Consider the following 22,263-nt stretch of genomic DNA (forward strand, 5'->3'; position numbering starts at 1 on the left):
GAATAACATACTTTCCATGAGCTCTTCGGATGGGCTTTATCCTGCCAAGTAGAAACAACTTTAGACTAGTGTCATTTTCCAGTTTCAATGACAACCTTACTCAGTTTTCAATATATCTAAGGCGTGTCAGAATTGTCTGTTCATCCACGCAGGTCAAATAATTGCACGGTAAGAAATGTTCCAGCATAACCACCTTTTACTTTTAGGCTTTTGTTGTAGCTTGATATTGCAATCCAGCTTTACAGAATTATTTTAACGTACTGAATGTAACTTCAACACGCAGTTTAATCTAGTAAGGTTGTAACTACAAAAAGAGGTCCCCTGGATTTTCCAAGTACAGAATATTTTGAAGAACCGCTCTTTATTTACTAATATTAGATACAAATGCACAAAGATAAATGGTTAATACATCTGAGTAGTCCCCTCCACATAACATGTTGATCAATGGATCGGCAAAACAGGAGTTGCAATGCTACTCCCAAAAACAAGAGAACAGCAAATGCATTCCCCAAAAAAGAATTATGAACTCTTAGCTGCCAAATTGAAGAAAATAAAATCATAAACCATGCTCTAAAAGCATAGACTAGAATTAAGAATAGGGGTGGCTCAAGGAATCTAAATCAAGCTCATCCGCACTTTTAAATCTACAAATAGTTATGCCACTTTTACTCCACTAGGACGCTTTCCTTCCATTGCATCCTTTTTCTGTCGACAATCGGCACAAAGAAAAGGACCTTCCCAAGGCTTAGCACTAGTTGAGAAAAAAGACCCTGCATGCACAGAGATTCCTTCACTTGGAGCTAGATCTGCCTGGCAAACAGCACAGGTGAATAAACCTGATGTTGCAAGCATTGATGATTCTGATCCCAACCTGCAAATAAATAATCAATTAGAAACACCAGATATCTGTGTGGTACAGAATAAGACCTTGAATTGCTTTCAGGATAGCCAAATATCTTTTCATGTCAAGATAAATGAGTAATCAACATGAAGTATATCAATAGAGACACTCCCCACCAGCTTCAAGGTAAAATTTGTTCAATCAGAATGAGATTTACAAGGAACAGTATGGGTGAATACAAATAAAACCAAAAGTCAGAGTGCTTATTAGCCATATATGAATGATGGCATCATGGCATCCCTGTTTACATAAAACATGCTCCAAGCCCATGGAATCATTAGCATGCATGCTGGAAGTTATGTGCAGTATTGACCACTGGATGTGTAGAACAGTAAGGTATAAAAAACGTCCTGTTTTCGGGTTCAAAACTTCAAACTAAATAACAAAATTCACCTTGACTTGAGATCATTAAACTTAAGCCAATGGCTATTTATAAACATTTATTAGGCAAACCCATAAAAATTGAACTTATTTGGACACTGCTGTATTGATCAGATTTAGAATCTAACTAGAATGACATGACTCCAGATTAATCACAACCTCAAGCAGGCTTAATTATGAATGTTCAGCTTAAATCCTGGATAATATGAGTTCTAACAGAGAAAAATCCGTCTTCTTAATATATCCTTGCAAATAGTTCAAAAACAAGTACAAAGATCAAGTAAATTTCAAGTAAACAGTATATAAAAATTCTGATTTCCTGATATCGATGAACAGAAAATCTAAATTAGTCGATCACCAACTAAAACAAACCCAAAAATAGCATGGACCAGACCTGAAATTGCTTTAAAATATAAAGTTGACACATATTGTTCATAAACATGTACTCTGGAAAGTTGGAAACCTAATGTCTATAATTGACATATATTGTTCATCAAATTATGCCTACAGAAAAACAGATTGACTTCTTTAAAAGTTAAAACTTCAAAAATTATGCCTATCTCTTATGTCTCTTACAAACCCCAAAATAAAATGAACATGCAATAAATTTCAGAGACAGTTATTCAATTTCAGTTTCCTCTTTGCAAATTATCTATAATATTTGCATTAGAAATGGATTGTGGAAATCCCATAGCGTTTATCTCTAAATGACTTGCCATAAATTTGACCAAAAACCAACCTAGAAACAAATACGAGCCTTATTCACTTTTATGAAGTGAAACAATATTTTTCTTAATTTTTCTGTCATTGACCTCATTCTTCAACACTATTCATGTGTCATCTTTGAGTAAGTACCAATTCTCTAACCGCAGTACCATTACTTGATTCTTCTGTGTTGCCATCATGTTACAAGCCAAAGCTCTGAATTGTAACTCCACAGTCAGTCTATTATAGTGTCCTTGCATCTTACCTATTCCCTGTAGCCTCCCTGTAACTGCAATATCTACATTGCTTTGATGCATTAAGCTTGTGCTGTACACTTGTCTTCTTTGTACTTTTGTCCATAATGCTACATGTTTTTTTGTTTACAATGTCATATTGCCCTTCCGTAACAGTAGAGATGAGAAGCCAATACATCAGCAGGGTACAATAAATGCTATAGAAGGTGAACAGAATAGCCCAGTAGGTGAACAAAATAGACCTATAGAGGTGCACTAAAAATGACCCATCAATACATATTCCCAAAAAGATCCCTCTAAATTTCAAGAAACAACCACTCATGTACAGCCACATCAGCACACCATTAAACATGACTTAGTGCACACCTATGGGCGTATCACTTTTGTGGACCATATTGGACACTTCACAAGAAAGCATGCTGATGTGCATCATATCTGATAATGTGAGCTTGAAAATATAGTTTTTAATTAGGGGTCTTGAAAAGTAAACTGCTTTATAAAATTGAGAGTAATTTGAAATTTCCAGATAGGAATTTGAGAAGTGTGAAGTTAGGGTGGCACATACTAGCTCCTCTCCCCTATTTGTTGTGTTCCTTGAGATCTTTGTTTGGTACTGATCTCTTGGACATGTTTAACATTGAAATTTGCATCTTTCAATCACTTAAAAACTGACTTGGGTTCTATAGAATACATCTTGCAATCCTGTTTTCAAGAATTATAAGAGGCATCATGCAAGGTATAATGCCCTATGAGGGCCATCTACCTCACCCAAAATCCATATTTCCATGTCAATACCTTCACCAACTGCTAAATTACCTCAAATGAGAGATTGAGGAGCCTCTTTGTCAATACTCAACCAGAGTTGCTCTTAATTTCATAAATTACTTGCCTTTTTATCTTTTATATTGTGCTCACTTGTTTTGTTTTCCAGTCTTTGTATTTTTTATTTTTTTAACCTAGTGAGTGTTTGGTTCTATAGCAATTGATGTCAGTCAAGTTTTTCCATCTTTACAATCCACATCGCAGTTTCTCTCTGTGCTGAAGAAGATTACAAGTGTTACTATACACTGCAAAGAATAGGACTAAAAATGTCAAAATTTGCAAAATCTAAATTCATGCCCAAGAAGAAAGTTGCGAGTCCTTTAAGGAAACTGTAGTACAGAAATTGAGAAAAAAATCAAAAGATGACAAAAATATGGGAAGTCAAGCCATAAAAGTCACTAACTGTGAGAATGTGCACAATATAGTCCTACTTGTGCAGTAGGGATTGCCATGCTTGTGTGCGATACAGTCGAAAATATTTCTGTAGATAGAAAATTATTTCGAAGAATTGATGTTAAAAGTGGACGAACTGAGTAACTCTGTAAGAAATTGATTCTCCATTTTCAAGTAGAGCGTTAGTCACAATTAAATGGTATTTTGTAAACGGGTGGGAATTGCATATCTATTGACAGAAAAGTCAGAGAACACTGAAAATGTAATTGCTAATACAAGATAAAATGGATCTGCATTAGGCTTGTTATAGCTGAAATGGGATTTTATCCATTCTGTAAATGTAGCATCATCTCAGACACTACCTGTGGGTTGACCACGGTGGCAAAACCCACAGGATCTTGCAAAGGAACTGTATCCTATGTTTGTTGCTCCGCACTAAAGTTTTCTGTATATGCTGGTCCCCGAAATGTAGCCTTCTGGTTTAAACTCCTTGCATTCCTTTGTAAGACAACATATCTTCAGATCTTTTTTTCTACTAGGTATCTTTGAGTTGCCACCCTGCCCTACCTTTCATTTATAAATGACTCTTTTAACATTGTTTTTATAAAAGATTAAAACAACATTTTTATGAATATCGAAAAACGCATGGTGTGGAGACTGAGCATACTGTAGTTTGTTAATATCGAATAAGGCATGGGGTCAAGAAACTTTTTCCCATGCCATGCAACTTTAGTGCTTCAGTTCCTCCAGCATTTATTTATGTTTGCACGGGCTTGGGGATTAGGGCAGAATTGAGAGAGCACAGGATAAAGATACTTGTTCTGATCTCATGCAATCAAATAACATTTGGTTTGCTTGTTCTTTTGTTTAATTTATATCTTCTTCATAAACGTGAAGGTAAATGGGATAATGACACTTGTCATATGTTGTTCAACATGCTCAAATATTCAAAAGTCAGTGATAGTACCATAAGATGTAAAAGACTTGAAGTCAAAAGCCTTCAATAAACTATGGATTACAAAAGAGACTACAAACACAGTACATATGTCATAAACAAATAAAGAATCATTCAAAGGAAGAAAACTAACTCCAAAAAGCCAATATACAAAACCAGATTTTTAAACAAAATTATATAAAATTTGAAACTCAAACCACGAAAATGCAATGAATTTTCTCTTAACATGAAGTGGTTTCAATTTCAGGAATTTGGGAGGATTGGTGACAACAGGCTGGCTTCCCTTAAAGCACAAACCAAGAAAACCGACTGATTTCTGAGATTTCACCAATCTCTGATATCTACTCTGCTGGTGACACCCAAAAACAAAGAAACCATATTTCAAGAGCACTTGAAATGATAGCAGAATTTCAGACCACAAAAGTTAAATATGAGAAAGAAGTAACTTCATTTCGGTCAGTCAAATCTCAAAAGCAATGGACCTTGCCGATCAAGGATCTCAAACATTGCAGTAGAAGGCAGTAGAAGAGCATTGGCACCATTAGAAAAATGATTTTGACATGGCTCTAATGATCTGCTAAAAGCATAAAACATACCTATTTCATTCTGAATTCTGCAAGCAAAGTTTTACATTTAGTGAAGAACCAAAACAAAGTAATTGTTTCCTGTAGTCTTTATGGTTCCCCAGATGAAACACATTAACAATTAAACATTCACATTAATGTTAACCTTAAATGCATTTCAGAGATGTGAAAAAAATATTTGGAAGTGGACAAGACATTGGGATGTCTCATTGTGGCATTCCCCGTCATTTAAGCCACATCCGATAGTAGAACTTCACATACACTTTTAGAACAAAAAAGATCTGCAGAACACAACTCTTCTGCCTTTGTGAGCTCTAAACACATTCCTGACTCAATCTACAGGCTCTCTGAAGCATCTATACATTGAAAGCTCTACATTATCAAATCAGCATAAAACCTGTGCATTTCTAGGTATGATTTAGCTGGGAAATCACAGCCGTTGCCACTTAAAATGTGGAAATGAGTAGAGTTCAATTTTCAACAGACGGAATCGTATGGAATTGTATCCAGGTGATTCTAGAGTCAATGTGGCGTTTACATGTCAATTCCACCAGCAGGCAAACCCTCTGAAACCCTAATTTGATATCTTAAAAAGCCACCAGTACTGCAGTTAAGGAACCTGCCTAGTGTTCTTAAATTTTATTTTAAATAAAATTAGGTTACCGATCCATCCCCTACCATGCCCAGATCTGGGTCCTGTTTGTACCCCAACTGATTTGCAAGGGATTCCATTAGGGCAAATGCAAACAATAGTGTGTTAAATAGCAGCCTATTAAGCTGCCAAGCACACAACAAATTCACACCCACAAGCACAATGGCCCAGTAGGCACAAAGCCTGTGAGCACAATAGCCCAGCAGATGTTTGAACTTTGGTGGCAGTCTCACCAAGTGTTTCAAGTTTTCAGCCACTGCTCTAAAAGGCATAACCCCAAATTTATTATATATTAATGTTTTAGTTGTATTATTTATTTATTTCTAGGTTCTATTATTATATATTAATGTTTTAGTTTTATTATTTATTTATTTCTAGGTTGCATTATTATATATTAATGTTTTAGTTTTATTATTTATTTATTTCCAGGTTGCATGGGTACGCATACCCACACCCCTGGGATACGTACCCAAGTACCAGGTACTCGATGGAGAGCATCATAGCTAAGGACCTCGATTAAGATTTCTAATTTTTGTTTCGGTTTTTGCTTGCAGATCAGCTTGTTATTTATCAACCTTAATTCAATTAATACGTAATCAGTTTGAAACTTTGATAGAATACTGATTAACAGTAAACTTTATCACTGCTCAAGTCAGAAGTTTATCATTTGCAATATGTCATTGTTATATGATTTATGATCTTCTTGTTCATGTTTAAACTCTGCCTTCTCTGTTATGCATCTAAACATTTAGCATATATCAAACATATTGTAAATCTGAAACTGAAAACAATACATTACATCTGCAAATTTTACCACTGTTCAAGTTTTGAAAAACCATTGTCATGACTAATTTTCAGATTTCCTGTAAGTGTTAAATTATATTTTAAAAACTGACGTGCCCAAGTAACCCTATCCCCTATTTTGAAAAATGGTAGTACCCATACCTGTACCCTAAATATCCTTGATTTATTTTAATAATTCAATAATGATGTGATGATGCAAAATAACAATGAAAAATCATTTTAACATTGAACAGTTATCTTAATTCCTGCTTTTATCTTTCTAGAATGTGTATGTTATGATTTTTTATTTTATGTTTTTCTATGGGTTGACCAACAAAGTTTACATTTTGCCAAAACCTGTGAACTCAAACTTGAAACAAAATTGTTAACCTAGAAGTGGAAATGCAACAATGACTTATTTCAAAGATCATCTTTCATTCACAGAGAGCACGTCCACAAGATCATGAACTGTAAAGTTATGTACATCCTTTTTTTTTTTCACATGGTGCAGCTTTGCATTGCTTGCTAAAGGCCTCTGGATCATAAGCTACAGATTTTTTGTACTCCTGCCATGACCCTACATCCACTAATATCTCAAACAAAAACTACACAATATAAATTATTACGGCAGTTGTATAAAATAGTTGCTTAAGCTCTTCAAAAGTTCTTTCTTCTTCCTTGTCCCCACAAATTTAACTCTTATCATGTCCAGAGGGAAAAGAAATTCCCTACTCTGAACATTTAATGGAACCCTGTAAGCATCAACCATTACAGACCCCCTACAGGATCTTATAATATCCATACAAGTGCAGACAGATCTGCGGTATATTGGGTGATCCTTGAGGGTTGCAACAGGTTTCCCTCAGAAATTCTCATGAAACTTAAGGCCAACAAAAAGTAAAATTGATAAATTGATGAATGGATTCATGATAAACCAACCATTGCAAAGCACAGAATCTCTCATTTCCTGTATTTGATTGATGTCATTATCTATTAACAGAGTGAATACAATGTGTTATGTAACAGTAAGAATTTGATAATGTGGCTTCCAGATGACAAACACTGCCATCAACCACTACAACCTAACTCTTTGACGTGATGTCAAAGAAATGAATATCTTTATTATCATTTTGAGACCATATAGCATCACAAACCAGAGCCACTCTTAATGTCAATCAATTGAAAAAATAAAATTTAATTATTTGTGGGGAAATTAATAAAAACTGCTAACCTTTCATCAAGCATTGCTGAACCATCTTCAAAGAGTTCCTCCGCGATTCCCAGTGCAGAAAGCTTGTTAGCCAGCTTATTCATTGAATCTCGGGATCTTTTTCTAAATATAAATGATCTTATCTTGTTTTGCTTCTTAGGAGGTAACGAAATGGGAGCAGAGTGATCTGGTGGAATAATATCAACTACAATACATGTTGTGTCATCTTTCAAACCTCTTGACCTCAATGCTTCCTGAAAATACATGGAAGTCATACAAAAAGGGTGGGGGGATTCAAAAAGGTAATATAAATATTTCAAAATACAACTTCATAAAGGAACAAATATAATTATCTGCAAGTCCAAGAATAATTATCATAAACAGTGACAATGTTATTGCAACTGGCCAACAGGTTTTACTTTTCAGCAGTAGAGATCTAGGCCAATAGTTTACCTTGACAACTTGTCTTGCAGCAAGCTCAGCTGGCAGTCCTCTGCAGGCCTTTGCAGCTTTTTCAGAACATAATGCATCCCACACACCATCAGAAGCAATGATAAGCCTTCCTCCAGCATTTGAAAGCTTTGATATGAATGGTGTATGTTAGAAAATAGAAAACCACACTATGTACATTGAAAATGATTATAGTATGTTTGTAATTTACTGGGAGGATTGTCATGTATTTTCTACATAACAATATTTTATACATAGACATATGAAGAAAGTGCCCAAGAAGTACGTGGAAAAGCATAGGTCAATGTCAATAAGAGAGTGGGATGATGTTTCACCTTAATTTGTTTAACATAAGGTATTGGTACAATGAATTCGCCGACATCCATGTCTCCAATTGACCTTGAAAGGCAAAGACCTCCAGGCCAACATCGTAAAGGGCCAACCTGGAATTGCAATTTGGAAGCAGATGTTAAGTACTTCAATGGAATTTACCAATTCCAAATCAATGCAACAGGAAAAAAAATTGTATGGAACATAAAGCAGTCTTCATTTTGACATAATCTCATTTCCAAATAATTGTTACCTCAGCACCACCAACAATACTCAGCCTTCCAACTTCACCTCCACTAGCTGTGACACGTTCCCTCCTGCACAATAAAATGGTGTTTACGATATCTTGTTTATTTGGTGTATATTATCTATTTGCATCTTCAGTTTGTCATGTTCTATAAGCATACAGCAATAATTTGTAACAATTGCAAATAATTGTAAAACAATGTACTCACTCTTCAGCATTTTCCTCTAGCCTGTGATCAACTGTCAGTAATGAGATTAAACCACCTTGAGAATCCAATATACATCTAGAATCTCCAACAGAAGCAGCTGTAACAGTCCATCCATCGATCACCACAAATGTAACTGTGGTTCCAGAAGTTTCTTCTGGTAAAACCCGCACAAATACATTGGCATCATTTAGCATAGAAATAATTTAAGAATACTGATACAAATACTAAAGCATTAGATGTTTCCATAAATACAGGCATTGTGTATTTGAATTCTAAGCCTATTACATATTTTCCTAGTTTTGGCATTAAATACTTGCAATGTAATGACTGTGTCCGTCAAAAAGTTTGATTTGCCAAGTTCCATATTTTCCTACTTGTGAGTATCATGTACTTGCGACATAATGACTGTGTTCATCAAAAAAAAACAAATACCTCCTCAAGGATGATTAACATATTTATAATTTAACCATGTCAAATCTAAATTTCATTGTTTAGCAAAACAGTAACAACGGGACTTTTGATAATAATTGATGCATATAAAAATAGAATTTCTGAGCACATCTGCATATGACCATACCTTTCCTCTGAAACTCCTTATCAGTTTTAACAAATCCTGCCACTAATGCTCGAGGTAATGCTTGTAACCATTCTTCTCTGCTAAGACCCGGATGCATGGCACTCATTACATGGCTGAGCAGGTTATCCCTGCAATATATAGCTGCCGCAGCCCCATTGTGTCCATCAAATATCTGCAACCATAGTTATACTATTTCAAAACACAGTCTAGATTCTGATTTGACTTGCATGTGTGTGGGTGGTTCATAGTGAGTGCATGTCTGGAGATCTAGATGCATTTAAGAGTGGGTGGATAAGGGGGGAGCAGTTGTGTGTGAACTTGCATGTGGATGTCCTTTCACATGTGTAAACATACCGCAATTGTTTATCACTTTAGTACACAACAAGTTTTAAATTTGAACTTTGACCCAGTCACCAGTTTCTAATTTTATATATCTGGGGGTTTGGGTGTGTGTGTGATGTTGGGTATGGGTGTACGTAGATGGGTTTGCACAAGTAAGTAAAAGTACTGCAAACATAGTTTTACCACTGTCATCTACAGTCCAGTTATATATTTATTAAATCATTAAATGAACTGTGGATTTAGTGATTAAAGAATGTGTGCAGGATATGTTTTGACATAGGTTAGTGGGCTTGCAACCAACAATTATATGCAATAGGAGTTGAAATATATTTTCTTTTGGAAAGAAAAGATGCCAAAACTCCCCTCTTATCTTCACAGCCAGTAACAAACAACCAATGATAATCGTACAGGAGAAAATGATCCACAGACATATTTGAAAAATTTAAAAACTAAAGTTTCTGTATACATACAAGCACTATTCTACCATGCCTCTGACTAAGATTACCAGAAGTGTAAATTTATGTGTTGGTGCTGGTGAGGATCCTTTCATGACTAGTATGGCCATAGCAGAATCCTCAGATAATATATTAAACATCATATATATAATAATAAGAGCAACCAAAAATTATCCCACAACAGAAAACAATATTGAAAGTGGAGATACTTGAATATAGAATCACAAGAACATGAACTAGACAAATAAATACTCAAGCAGAAAGATCAAATCTAGTCAAGGACAACCTTATAGAATGCTATAAGCACCTTCTTGGCATGACAGATCACTATAAATATTATAAATCAATTATATTGCAACTTGAGGATCTCTAATGGCCCTTAAAAATCAACATCACACCACCCAGCAATCTCAATTACCACTGTATGTATGTGAGCAAAACAACAAAGTTTTCTGCATCTGATGCTGGATTTTATTCAGCAAGTACTTTCTAAGATTTCATAATGTTCCTCGACATGGATATACCAGAAATGTTTTCTCAGACCTCAAATAGCCTCTTGAGTTAACACCAGCTCTTTGCGAAGAGCTGGAGAACCCTGAAACAATGAGGTTCAGTAGTGACACACCCTGCGAAGATTCTAGGAATACTACATCCTATGGCTTAAATATGTATCAATATTAAAAGTAAAATAACAAATACTAAACAGTGGGAACCACATATTTATCATCCAATTTAGCAAAATTAGACAATTGGATAATAAGTTACACTAAGACACCGTTTCCAGCTTGAATTCAGTAATAATTTTCTATTACACAAACTGACCTCAAAATATAAGAATGTCCAAAACCTTCAAAGTTCAGGTTTCATTAACATGTCTGCATGTATGAACCAATTTCAAAACATTTCATCCTAAATAGCACATTTCTGCTATAGATCTTGCATGCCAGTGACGAGAATCTAACCCTGAAACACAAAATAGGTCTTCAACACTTCTAAGAAGCCAGATTTTCCATGTGCACAGAAACTCTGTTACCGTCCCTGTGGAGTACTGGAATTTACAATGTACGCTAATATTGTGCTCTGCAGCTCTACATCGCTTGGTCTAGGGTAAGTAGAAAATTCAAAGTGCATTGGGATACAAATCTCAAACATGCAAGTGCTACGGACATCACAATTACTAATGTCCACCCGTTTAAGCCTAAAACCTTATACAAACAATCTTAAAAGTACTTACCCCAAACACCGAGAATGTAGAAGCGGAATTTCCGGGGATCCTCTGACAATCCGTTTTGATTAGGAAGTAATCTTCCCCCTTTTTGGATTGGGCGGCATGGCCATACCTAATACAGGGCCTCTTAACCTTCTCATGCCTAATCTCCTGGCTGATTAATGAAGCCAAAGGAACTAACTGCTGCCGTTTCCTTTCTTCCCCTGAAACGGAGCCATTTCTATGTTTCATTGTCGTAATCTCATTCATGCTCCAACCTTCGATCAGTACACCTCTTCCTATTCCTCCCTTGAAATTACCAAGCTACCTTCCACGAGTCTCATGTCGACCACCGAATTGGCACCTGCAACACAGTTCTTCATAAGAAAATAGAAGATCGCTAGTGCCAGACATTCTTCTCATTTATTTTTCCGATACAAAAATTCTTTTCCTTTTTAAGAAACTATACTAAAAGACCTTTTGTAGAGCCTAACATCCTTTGCCCATTGAAACTCAGAAATGCAAGCAATGAGATTTCACGACACGTTTTATTTGCATCTCCTAGCCCGCAATTGTAAATTCTAAGCAACGGAAAAGGATCTTTGCAAAGACTAACATCCTCTGCAGATTGAAGCTTAGAATGTAAATAATGAGATGACCAGGCTTCAGAAATATTTTATTTGTATTTTCCTATGCAACAAGTGTGAGTTTCAATCTATGAGGGAGGATCTTTATACAGATTAAAAAGCTTCCCAGATTGAAGCTTAAATCAACGTTGATAATGTAAATAATAAGTTATACCAACGGTTTGACATTTTCGAAACATTTGTGTATGGCAATCCCTTATCAGCAATTAAAAATACTTGACAGATGCTGCAACAGAGAGAATTCGCCTTACATTGAGCTAATATCGTTGTCATCGGAATTTAATATTTGTGTTGATGGAAAGGGTTTGTTGACAAAATGAAACTTACACCAACTCTTAGCGCAATCTTCGTGAGGCGGAGTTGTCACGGCCCCGAATTTGGAATCCCGCGTACCAATACCGCGTTCTTCAAGTTTTCCGTCAAGTCACGCGAAAAGAAATATCTAGAACAAACCCTAGCAAGCTTTTACGTCAGGTTTCCCCATCAATAACAGCCAGCAACGATCACATCCCCGGAAGACGTCATTTTCTCTGTCCAATCCGAATCAGCGCGTTCTGGGTGGCCCGCTGAAAAATCATAACAACACATCAAATGTCATGCTTGCGTTTATAATATTATATTTTAAGCCTGTCAATAAACTGAAACACAATAGAAATTTGGATGAAATGGTAGTTGACCGAGATTCGAACCTTACACATCCACGCCCCCAGCCGTTGGATTCGCTGTTGTGAAAATACAAAATAAAGAAAATGTTAGTGGAACAATTCAAAAGCGTACGAGAATTTCAACGCACGCAGAAAGACTTTTAACGGACCATAAACCAGAGGTCCCGAGCTCGAACCTCGGTGAGCCCTAAAATTTTACTTAGCCTGAGCGGTAAATTGTTTATGTCAAACCAAACCTGTAATTTTCTTCTCAAGTTGAGGGTTGGTTTTCAGGCACCAAATGTTATCATGAGATCCAACTTCCGAACATCCGATAGTTTCAAAACAACAGAAATGTCATGGAGATAATGATGTGTGGCATCATTTTTTGTACTTGAATATCTACCGAAGATTTGCACAGGCGAGATTGGTTCAGAGAGTAGAAGAAAAATCATAGCCAAACCTTATCGCCACACTTGCTTGCCTTATTGACCCGTGAAAACTTTATTTACCTCGCACGAGGGAGCTTTTGAACTCGTAAACGTCCAGGGCACTTTTAGCTCAAAGGAGTGGAGTACTTACTATTTTTTGTTGTTTTTTTTAAATGGTTTGTTTGAGGGGAGTAGTATTATAAAATATAAACTTTTTTTTTTTTTTAAATGGTTTGTTTGAGGTGGAGTAGTATTATACAATTCAAAATTTGGAAAGATTGAAATTGTGGAAGGATTTTCACAAAATTCAGTAAAAAATATAAGAAACATATTGTTATTGTCTTCTTCTTTTTAGATATAGGTGTCAACACTATTTTGTATTTTGCATTTTGTTTGTAAATTAAGTTTTGTTGTATTTTGTATTTTGTAAGTTAAGTTTTGGTTGAATCTTCATTTTGGTTTTGATTTTTGTTTTCTACATTTTATATTTATGCCAGTCTATCATTTTTGGGAGTTTTCTCCATTTTATATCTAATTTGTCAAAGTTCACTCTCTCACCTAATACTTGAATATTCTTATTGAGAGATATCTTCTTTCCAAATGTGTAATCTTGAAAAAGAGAAGTGAGTTATCTATTTGTCTTATGTCTTCTTTCCAAATCTACAATCTTGAAAAAGAGAAGTGAATTATCTATTTGTCTTATTTATTTTTCATTCATATGTATATGAATATGTGTGTGTGTGTGTATACATCTTCTTTCCAAATGTGCAATCTTGAAAAAGAGAAGTGATTTATCTATTTGTCTTGCATCTTCTTTCCAAATGTACAATCTTGAAAAAGAGAAGTGATTTATCTATTTGTCTTGTTTATTTTTGTCACAACCCACTCTTGTATATGCCAAAATTCTCAATGTGTATTGCCACGTAGATTTACAAAAAAAAAAATCATAAATGTGGAACTTTGACTTAATAATTCTTGATAGCATAATTAGTTAGATACAACTTATGAATCATTATTTCAGATAAGGCAAATTAGTTGGGTCAGTTACACACCATGGTATTCTTGTTAAAAATCACAACTAATCTTGGAAAAACATTATGTTCCAGAAATTCCTTGACATTCATTTTGTCATCTTTTGTTGTCCCGTATAAATAGGTTTGGAGGCCGCTCGCTATGGCCGTCAAGGATAGGATTCAGGCCAAAAAAAAAAAAGTTTTGCTACTTGGATAGATAATAAATGGAGGGAAATAGTGCAACCCCATTTATTACAAAGACTTATGAAATGGTAGAAGATTCCTCAATGGACGGTGTTGTGTTATGGAGTGCAGGAAATAACAATTTTATGGTGAAGGATCTACACCATTTTTCTCAGCATTTGCTCCCTCGCTACTAGAAAAACACTGCAATTTTTCTAGCCTTGTTTGACAATTCAACACATATGGAATTCATAAAGTGGAAGTCGATAGTTGGGAATTTGGACATGAATGTTTCCTGTGAGGGCAAAAGTAGTTGCTTCACTATATTCATCGAAGAAGGTCTAGTCATCACCATTCTCAAGGGTTGGGCAGTCAATTTGGGGGAAAATTGGGTGCATAAAATGATTTGGAAGAGGAATTCCAAAGGCTTTCGAAGGATGAGGACATAGGTTTGAAGATTGTTCAGCTGAAGGAGGAACAAGAAAGCATTGAGAGAGAGAGATGGGGGATTTGAAGACTCGTTTGGACTTGAAAAGCGTGGAGGTGAAGAGAGCATGACAAGGCAAATTAAACGAGCATCAAGTCACAAGTTCCTATTTTCATTAATAGAAATTCATTGAAACTTGTTTTATCTTTGAATTCAAAAGGGTGAAAAATGCAAGAAATGTGGTTGCTTTTGGTTTTGTTAACTTTTCTGTATATGAAATGCTTATGTAGCCTTGTATGTGGAATGCTTTATAAGGTTCTAACCAGATGCTTAAGGGGGAAATGGGTTGTGGTTCTGGAAATAATCTATTATTAGATGCGACAACTTTAAATCTATATTAGACTGGTTAGGAATGTTGTTTTGTTTTTGTTTAAGGGTTTTGATACCAAATTTTGTGGGTTTCCTTTAAATTCTTGCCTGGAAAATATGAATTGCTAACTCTATCCAAGACCAACACGGGATTAGCCTATCAAACCCTTGAAGTTGATGGATAGATGAGATACACAATGGGCATTTGGGTCCAAGAGTAGTTAATACCTTCCCTCCGCCCAAGACTTAGTTGTGATTTGAGGATTGTGTGCCTTTTGGTCTGTCTTATGCATAGGTTTATGGATATCTTTAAAGCGGACTAAGCTGAGCCAATTATAATAGTTTTAATTCAAAGACGTGGAATAGTTATGAATTTGATAGTAAATATTTATTTTTATTTAACACTATATTTGTTGAGATTCGTATCAAAGGAAGAAAGTTGCACTTAGCATTTTGAAATTATGATATGTTATAATCCTACTTCAACATTCTGAACAAAGTTTTAGGAGCACATGTAGAGATTCATAGAAAACAGAATGACAAGCTCTAGCTTAGCTTAAAAACACATAGTTATATTAGAAAAATCTACACTGATGACATTCTTTCAAACCAAGAGGTATAAAATTGAACAACAAGTTTGAACTGTGCTAGTTATATTTGGTTGTTAAAGTTGGGGCATTCTTTACAATTTTTCATTCATATAGTTTCTTTTTCATTTGTGTGTGTGTACATATATATGTGCATATGTGTATATGCACATATATACAGTATATGTATATATATATATATATATATATATATATATATATATATATATATATATATACACATATACACATATATATAGTATATGTATATAAATGTATATGTATATGTATATATATATATATATATATATATATATATATATACATATATACACATATACACATATATATAGTATATGTATATAAATGTATATGTATATGTATATACATATATACGTATACACACACACACACACATATATCCATGTATATGTATATGTATACGTATACATATACAACACATATGTATACTTATACATATACATATATATACACACACACATATGTATGCATATGTGTGTGTGTGTGTGTGTGTGTGTGTGTGTATACACATATATGTATACATATATATACATATACATATAGACATATGTATACATATGTGTGTATGTGTGTGTGAATAGTTTAATAGTTTATTGATAGAAAAAATAAATATGAATAAAAGATGAATATAGAATGTAACTATTGGTTGTCATATTTGGGAACTTAGTAGGTCCCATGTGTTCTTAAAATAGGCATTTCAAAAAAAATAGTTAATTAATCAAAGAGATTAATTATTTTTAAAAATTAACACCATTCAAATTGACTTTCAACAAAATATTGAAGTTGAAATATCTTTAAATGGTTGTTGAATATAATAATTAAATACTTGTTATAAGTGTAGATAATGCAATTAATCTTAATAGTTTTTTAATAAATAAGAAACCTAATAATGAGGTCAACCCTTACGAAACCAAGGCATAAAGGAGAGACTACATGCCATCAAGAACACATAGTTAGCACAACAACTCTATACATATATACACATACACACACACACATATATATATGTAACATATGCACATATACACATATATACGTGTATATATGCATATACATATATCCACATGTATATATGTATATGTAGATGTATGTGTATGTGTATGTGTATATGTATATGTATATATGTGTATACATATACATATACAACATATATGTAATCATATACATATGCATATATGTTGTATGTATATGTATATGTATATGTATATGTATATGTACATGTATATGTATGTATACATATATATACATATGTATATGTATGTATACATACATATACATATGTATACATATATGTGCATGTATATATACATACATACATATATATGTATGTATGTAGGTATGTATGTATGTATGTTTGTTTGTTTGTTTATATATACATGTACATGTGTGTGTGTGTGTGTATGTATATGTATATATGTATACATATGTATATATGTATACATATGTATATATGTATACATATGTATATATGTATACATATGTATATATGTATACATATGTATATATGTATACATATGTATATATGTATACATATGTATACATATATGTGTGTGTATATATTGTGTACATATGTGTGCATATATATATATATATGAATAGTTTAATAGTTATTGATTGAAAAAAGAAATATGAATAAAAGATGAATATAGAATTTAACTATTGGTTGTCATATTTGCGAACTTAGTAGGTCTCATGTGTTCTTAAAATAGGTATTTCAAAAAATAGTTAATTAATCAAAGAGATGAATTATAATAAAAAATTAACATCATTCTAATGACTTTCAACAAAATACTAAAGTTGAAATATCTTTAAATGGTTGTTGAATATAATGGTTAAATACTTGTTATAAGTGTAGAGAATGTAATTAATTTTAATAGTTTTTAATAAATAAGAAACCTAACAATAAGGTCAACCCTTACAAAACCAAGGCGTAAAGGAGAGATTACAAACCATCAACAACGCATAGCTAGCACAACAACTCTTGACTGTGAAAACAAAAAATAAAGCACAATGTTTAAACCCTAACAATAAGGGCCAAACTTACGTCAAAGGAGAAGAAGAGCAAGAGTTTGAAGAATAGTCTTCCTATTTCATCAAACAACTATCCATGTGATACTATCATTAGGCTCCTTGAAGAAGGGGACTCTACCAAGGTAGTTGTCAACACAACATCTAGAGTGTTGAGGAAGTTAAGTAATTTCAACAAAAACTTGGTACAGAGCAAAAGAAAAACTAGTAGGAGTGGATAGGCTCTTGTGACCTAAGGAAGTTGCACCAACATAAGTAGTAGCAACAACCAGAGTTGCAATTGGATCAAGACTCAAGTTAGCAGTAAAAACTTGACATAATCGATTGGAGAGACCTCAAAGAGATCAATCAAATCCTATGCAGTGAGAGTGAATAGAACAAAAACAACAAGTATATGAACAGAGGCAAGCAAGATCAGAATTTAGTCATAGAAAATCAAATGTATAGAGGTTTAACAGTTGGCCTTCTTACATGTTAGGCTCATATATGCATGCTTTCTTACAATATTTGGTTAGAGACACTAAGAGCTAATGTCTCAAGAGATACTAAGAGATACTTAAAACTGAGATTCAATGTCTTAAGAGATACATTACATTACAATATATAGGCATTGTGACACATAGGTCAACCTCAAGATCCAAAAAATTTCCAAAGAATACGAAATGCATTACGACCAAATATATATGGTCCTAAATCAAGGAACAAGTTACATAGACCATTTGAAAGTGTGTGGTTCCATATTTAAGTCCTCACATGATCCAAGAACATTACTAAATGTGCCCCCAAATATCTATGTCTATATATTTTCATCCCAAGATCGAAACCCACCAATGGTCATAAAAAATGGCAAGAACTTGCTATCCAAGAGAAAATGAATCACAATCCAAACAAGTTGTAAACCTAAGAATAACAACTAGACAAGGTAACTAGAAAATTGGTATAATGTTTTTGGATAATTCAAGATTGATTTAAACCCAAGATGCTCCTACATTAAATACATGAGGTCGATTAGAAATTGAGGCTCTCACTTTTATGCCTAAGAAGAATCAAGATGATCCAACTCAACCTGAGAAATCCAAGAAGAATCTTCAACTATTATATCCTTCCACTTGATCAGATACCCTTTATATTATTTGCCTCTTCTACTCCTTTCAAATTTGATCTTTAATACTTTTTCCATAATGTCCAATTACTTCTTAGAGTAATGTTGCTTCACATTTGCATCATCAAAACTTCCTTCAACTTCATGATAATCATACAAATTTTTAATGTTATTGGTAAGATATTCATATCTTGAGGTAACTCTATGATCTGATTAGGACCTAGGACTATTACAAAGGAATGCTTACTAATTACATAAAGTTAATTTTAAAGCTTTTAAATGAAGCAATTAACATAATTGAAATAAAGGAACAACATAAATTAAACTAACAGAAGGGAAATTGAGAGATAGAAGACACAAAACAATTTGATCTCAGAGTTCGTTTGTATGGACTACGTAATAGGGGGACTGATCTATTAACTCCAAAATTAATTACAAGTGTTTACAAAATCACTCCCTTTAAGTATAATAGCATCATGTTGTTCCAAACTACAAGATTGATCACACCTTCATAATTTCTCTCTCCTTCTTAGCACTTGGTTGTTCTCTCCATTTCATAATTTAATTTATGTTAATTCATTAAATAATGCTTTGAATTAGCTTTGTGTAATTATGTTAAGCATTCCTCTATAATCGTCCTAGATCCTAATCAAATCACTCTACCTCGTAAACATTCCTAAAACCAAATCTCTTCAAAATCCTACAAGGTCCAAACTTCCTCATCTTCAATTTGTTATACGTCCTAACTGGAAATCTTTCTTTCTTCAAATGAACTATAACCCCATCTCCTACTAAGAAATCCTTGTGTCTTCTAGTTTTGTCTACCTTTTATAAGTATACTTTTGAAGAATCTCTTCAGAATCCTACAAGGTCCAAACTTCCTCATCTTCAATTTGTTATATGTCCTAACTAGAAATATTCCTTTCTTCAAATGAACCATAACCTTATCTCCTACTAAGAAATCCTCAAGTATCTTCTAGTTTTATCTACCTTTTATAAGTATACTTTTAATTCATACCTTTTGAATGATATTTAACCTTCTCATGCAACGACTTCATGTAATTCACAAATCCCTCTACTTCATCACTCCTTTTGCCTACTTGCTTAAGATCCCTTGACTCTGAAGCTATCTTAGGAGCAATACCAGTAACTATTTCAAACAGTATATTTCTTGTGGTCCTATTCATGAAATTATTATATGCAAACTCTAATTGTGCTAAAATAAAATCCTAGTTACCAAACTTATCTTCAATCAAAGTCCTCAACAAATTGCCTAAACTTATGTCCACTATCTATGTTTGTCCATCAGTTTGTGGATGAAAAGTATAACTAAGCTTCAAACTAGTATCCATATTTCTACAAAATTACCTCCAAATATAACCTACAAACATGGTATCCTTGTTTTAAACTATACTCCTTGGTAACCCATGCAACCTTGCAATCTCCTTGAAGTATAAGTCCAATACATGCATTGCATTAGACATTTTCTTGCAAGGAAAGAAATGTTTCATTTTAGAAATTTTATCCACCACCACAAGTATATAATCATTACTCTTTGTGTCTTCAATATCCCAAAACAAAATACATGTTAATATTCTCCCAAGGTCTACTAGGTACATGCAACAATATATGCAATCCCACATTCTAACATCTACCCTTAGCAACTTGACAAATCATGCAACTTTGAAAAAAAAATTAGGGCATCCTTCTAAGTCTTTGAAAAATAATACCGTTTACTTACTAAAATTATTATCTTTTCAATGCAAAGTGTTGGTCCTCCACTATGTGTATCCTTGATTATATTATCCCTTATTAATCCTCTAGGTATGCATAATTGAACTCCCTTGAATAACATGTCATCCTAAATAAAATAGTCTAGGCAATTCCTTCGATCAATTGTTACCAATTTCTTGCAAGCCTCCCTATTGGAAATGGAAAAAAGTAACTGAGGGGGAGGGGTGAATTAGTTACCACAAAAACAAATCCAATTCCCTTTTAAGATATCAACACCATATAAAACCAAATCTTGTTGTAACTCGGTTAACCCTAAATATACTACTATCACTTGATTAGCATAGAGATAATTAGATCTTAAGATATTAATGTGATTAGCCTTTATTAACTTAGTTGCAGAAACATAAAGGAAATAACATGAACACAAGAGACACCAAGATTTAATGTGGAAACCCAATTTTGGGAAAACCACCAATTGCAACTAGTTATTGTTTTTCACTCTTCTAAAGTGAGCCCTGTTAGGAGCCAACCCTATTAAAGGTTACAAAACACACTATTAGGTGTGACCATATTAGAGGATTTAATTCACCTTATTAGGAGTGGCCTTGTTAGAGGTCTTTAGACACTTCAATCTAGAAATTCCACCTTGTTAGAGGATTTGCTGAATAGTTGTTAGGCTAACTCTATTAGGAGATCTGATTCACTACTACAATTATTAGAGAGTAACAATGACTTGACCCGGTTATTCATGCAACTAACTTTGCTGATTTAGATCTCAATCTTGGCTTGATTACTTGATCCTCATTGATCAAAATGTTCTTTGCAGCTTGGTCTACTCGGATGCTCTGCCCTTTACAGATATCCTTCAAATTCGCTTCCTTAATTCATCTTCTTCAATTCCACACTTCAATCCTCAACTTGACCTTTCATATATATGACTCACCTTGTCAAGTCGACTTGAGTACTCTTTTAATCAAACAAATTTCATCCCTTAAGTTGACTTGTATTAACCAATAAATTTATCAGACTAAATATGTTGATAGTCGACTAATAAAGAATTGAGTACTCAGTCAACATAGAGGATCCCTTTGTTAATCGACCCAACTCAGTTAGAACAAGAGTTCTGATGTTAACCGACCCAACTGTTAGAGTAATAAGATATTGCCTTATTAATTAAATCATTTTGATTTAATTATTAAGTTGCTTATTATCTCTAGTTTACTTAAGCTATACTTTAGGCATATAATAATTAATACTTTTATTAATTATTATCATGCAACCTAGGTTTTATCCTATTAGGGTTTTGATCTCCTTTATAAGGATGATCTCTCTTTATATTTTCATTCATTCAGTTTTGATAATAGCAATTTCTCTTTTTGCTCATCAAGAATGTCTCATCTATAGATTTGCAATTTCAGCCTCCATAGCTTTTGCTTCTCTCTTTCTGTGACAGGTGTTTGCATGCAGGTGATTATTGAGAGTTGTGGGTTCAATCTTTCATCAACTTGAACATTGTATCAAAGCTCCAGATCTTCATGCCCTTGTTCTATTTATGATAAGTTTGGCTTGGCTTTTAGATCTATGTTTTTTTCTTTCAAAG

The 22,263-nt window shown here is 33.8% G+C and overlaps 1 protein-coding gene across 6 annotated transcripts; it reads right to left on the minus strand.

Annotated features, from left to right (window-relative positions):
- Positions 1 to 344: 344 nt before the first annotated feature.
- On the minus strand, positions 345 to 13,299 carry LOC149571546 (Protein phosphatase 2C family protein). Of its 6 annotated transcripts, XM_089813059.1 has the most exons (11): positions 13,005 to 13,299; positions 12,793 to 12,825; positions 12,431 to 12,669; positions 11,484 to 11,820; positions 9,453 to 9,624; positions 8,876 to 9,029; positions 8,674 to 8,737; positions 8,426 to 8,533; positions 8,094 to 8,219; positions 7,662 to 7,894; positions 345 to 871 (listed from the first exon to the last, which is right to left on the minus strand). In XM_089813059.1, the coding sequence occupies exons 4-11, from the start codon at positions 11,724 to 11,726 to the stop codon at positions 655 to 657; spliced, it is 1,317 nt and encodes a 438-aa protein (XP_089669185.1). In that variant the 5' UTR covers positions 11,727 to 11,820; positions 12,431 to 12,669; positions 12,793 to 12,825; positions 13,005 to 13,299; the 3' UTR covers positions 345 to 654. The 6 variants fall into 6 exon arrangements, with proteins under 6 accessions (XP_089669185.1, XP_089669186.1, XP_089669187.1 ...); XM_089813060.1 differs by lacking the exon at positions 13,005 to 13,299 and having other exon boundaries at positions 12,793 to 12,906; XM_089813061.1 differs by lacking the exons at positions 12,793 to 12,825; positions 13,005 to 13,299 and having other exon boundaries at positions 12,355 to 12,561.
- Positions 13,300 to 22,263: the final 8,964 nt, after the last annotated feature.

The sequence above is a fragment of the Cupressus sempervirens genome, chromosome 2 (assembly GCF_028749045.1).
Source record: "Cupressus sempervirens isolate cs-2001-9-10 chromosome 2, ASM2874904v1, whole genome shotgun sequence".
NCBI classification, from domain to species: Eukaryota; Viridiplantae; Streptophyta; class Pinopsida; order Cupressales; family Cupressaceae; genus Cupressus; species Cupressus sempervirens.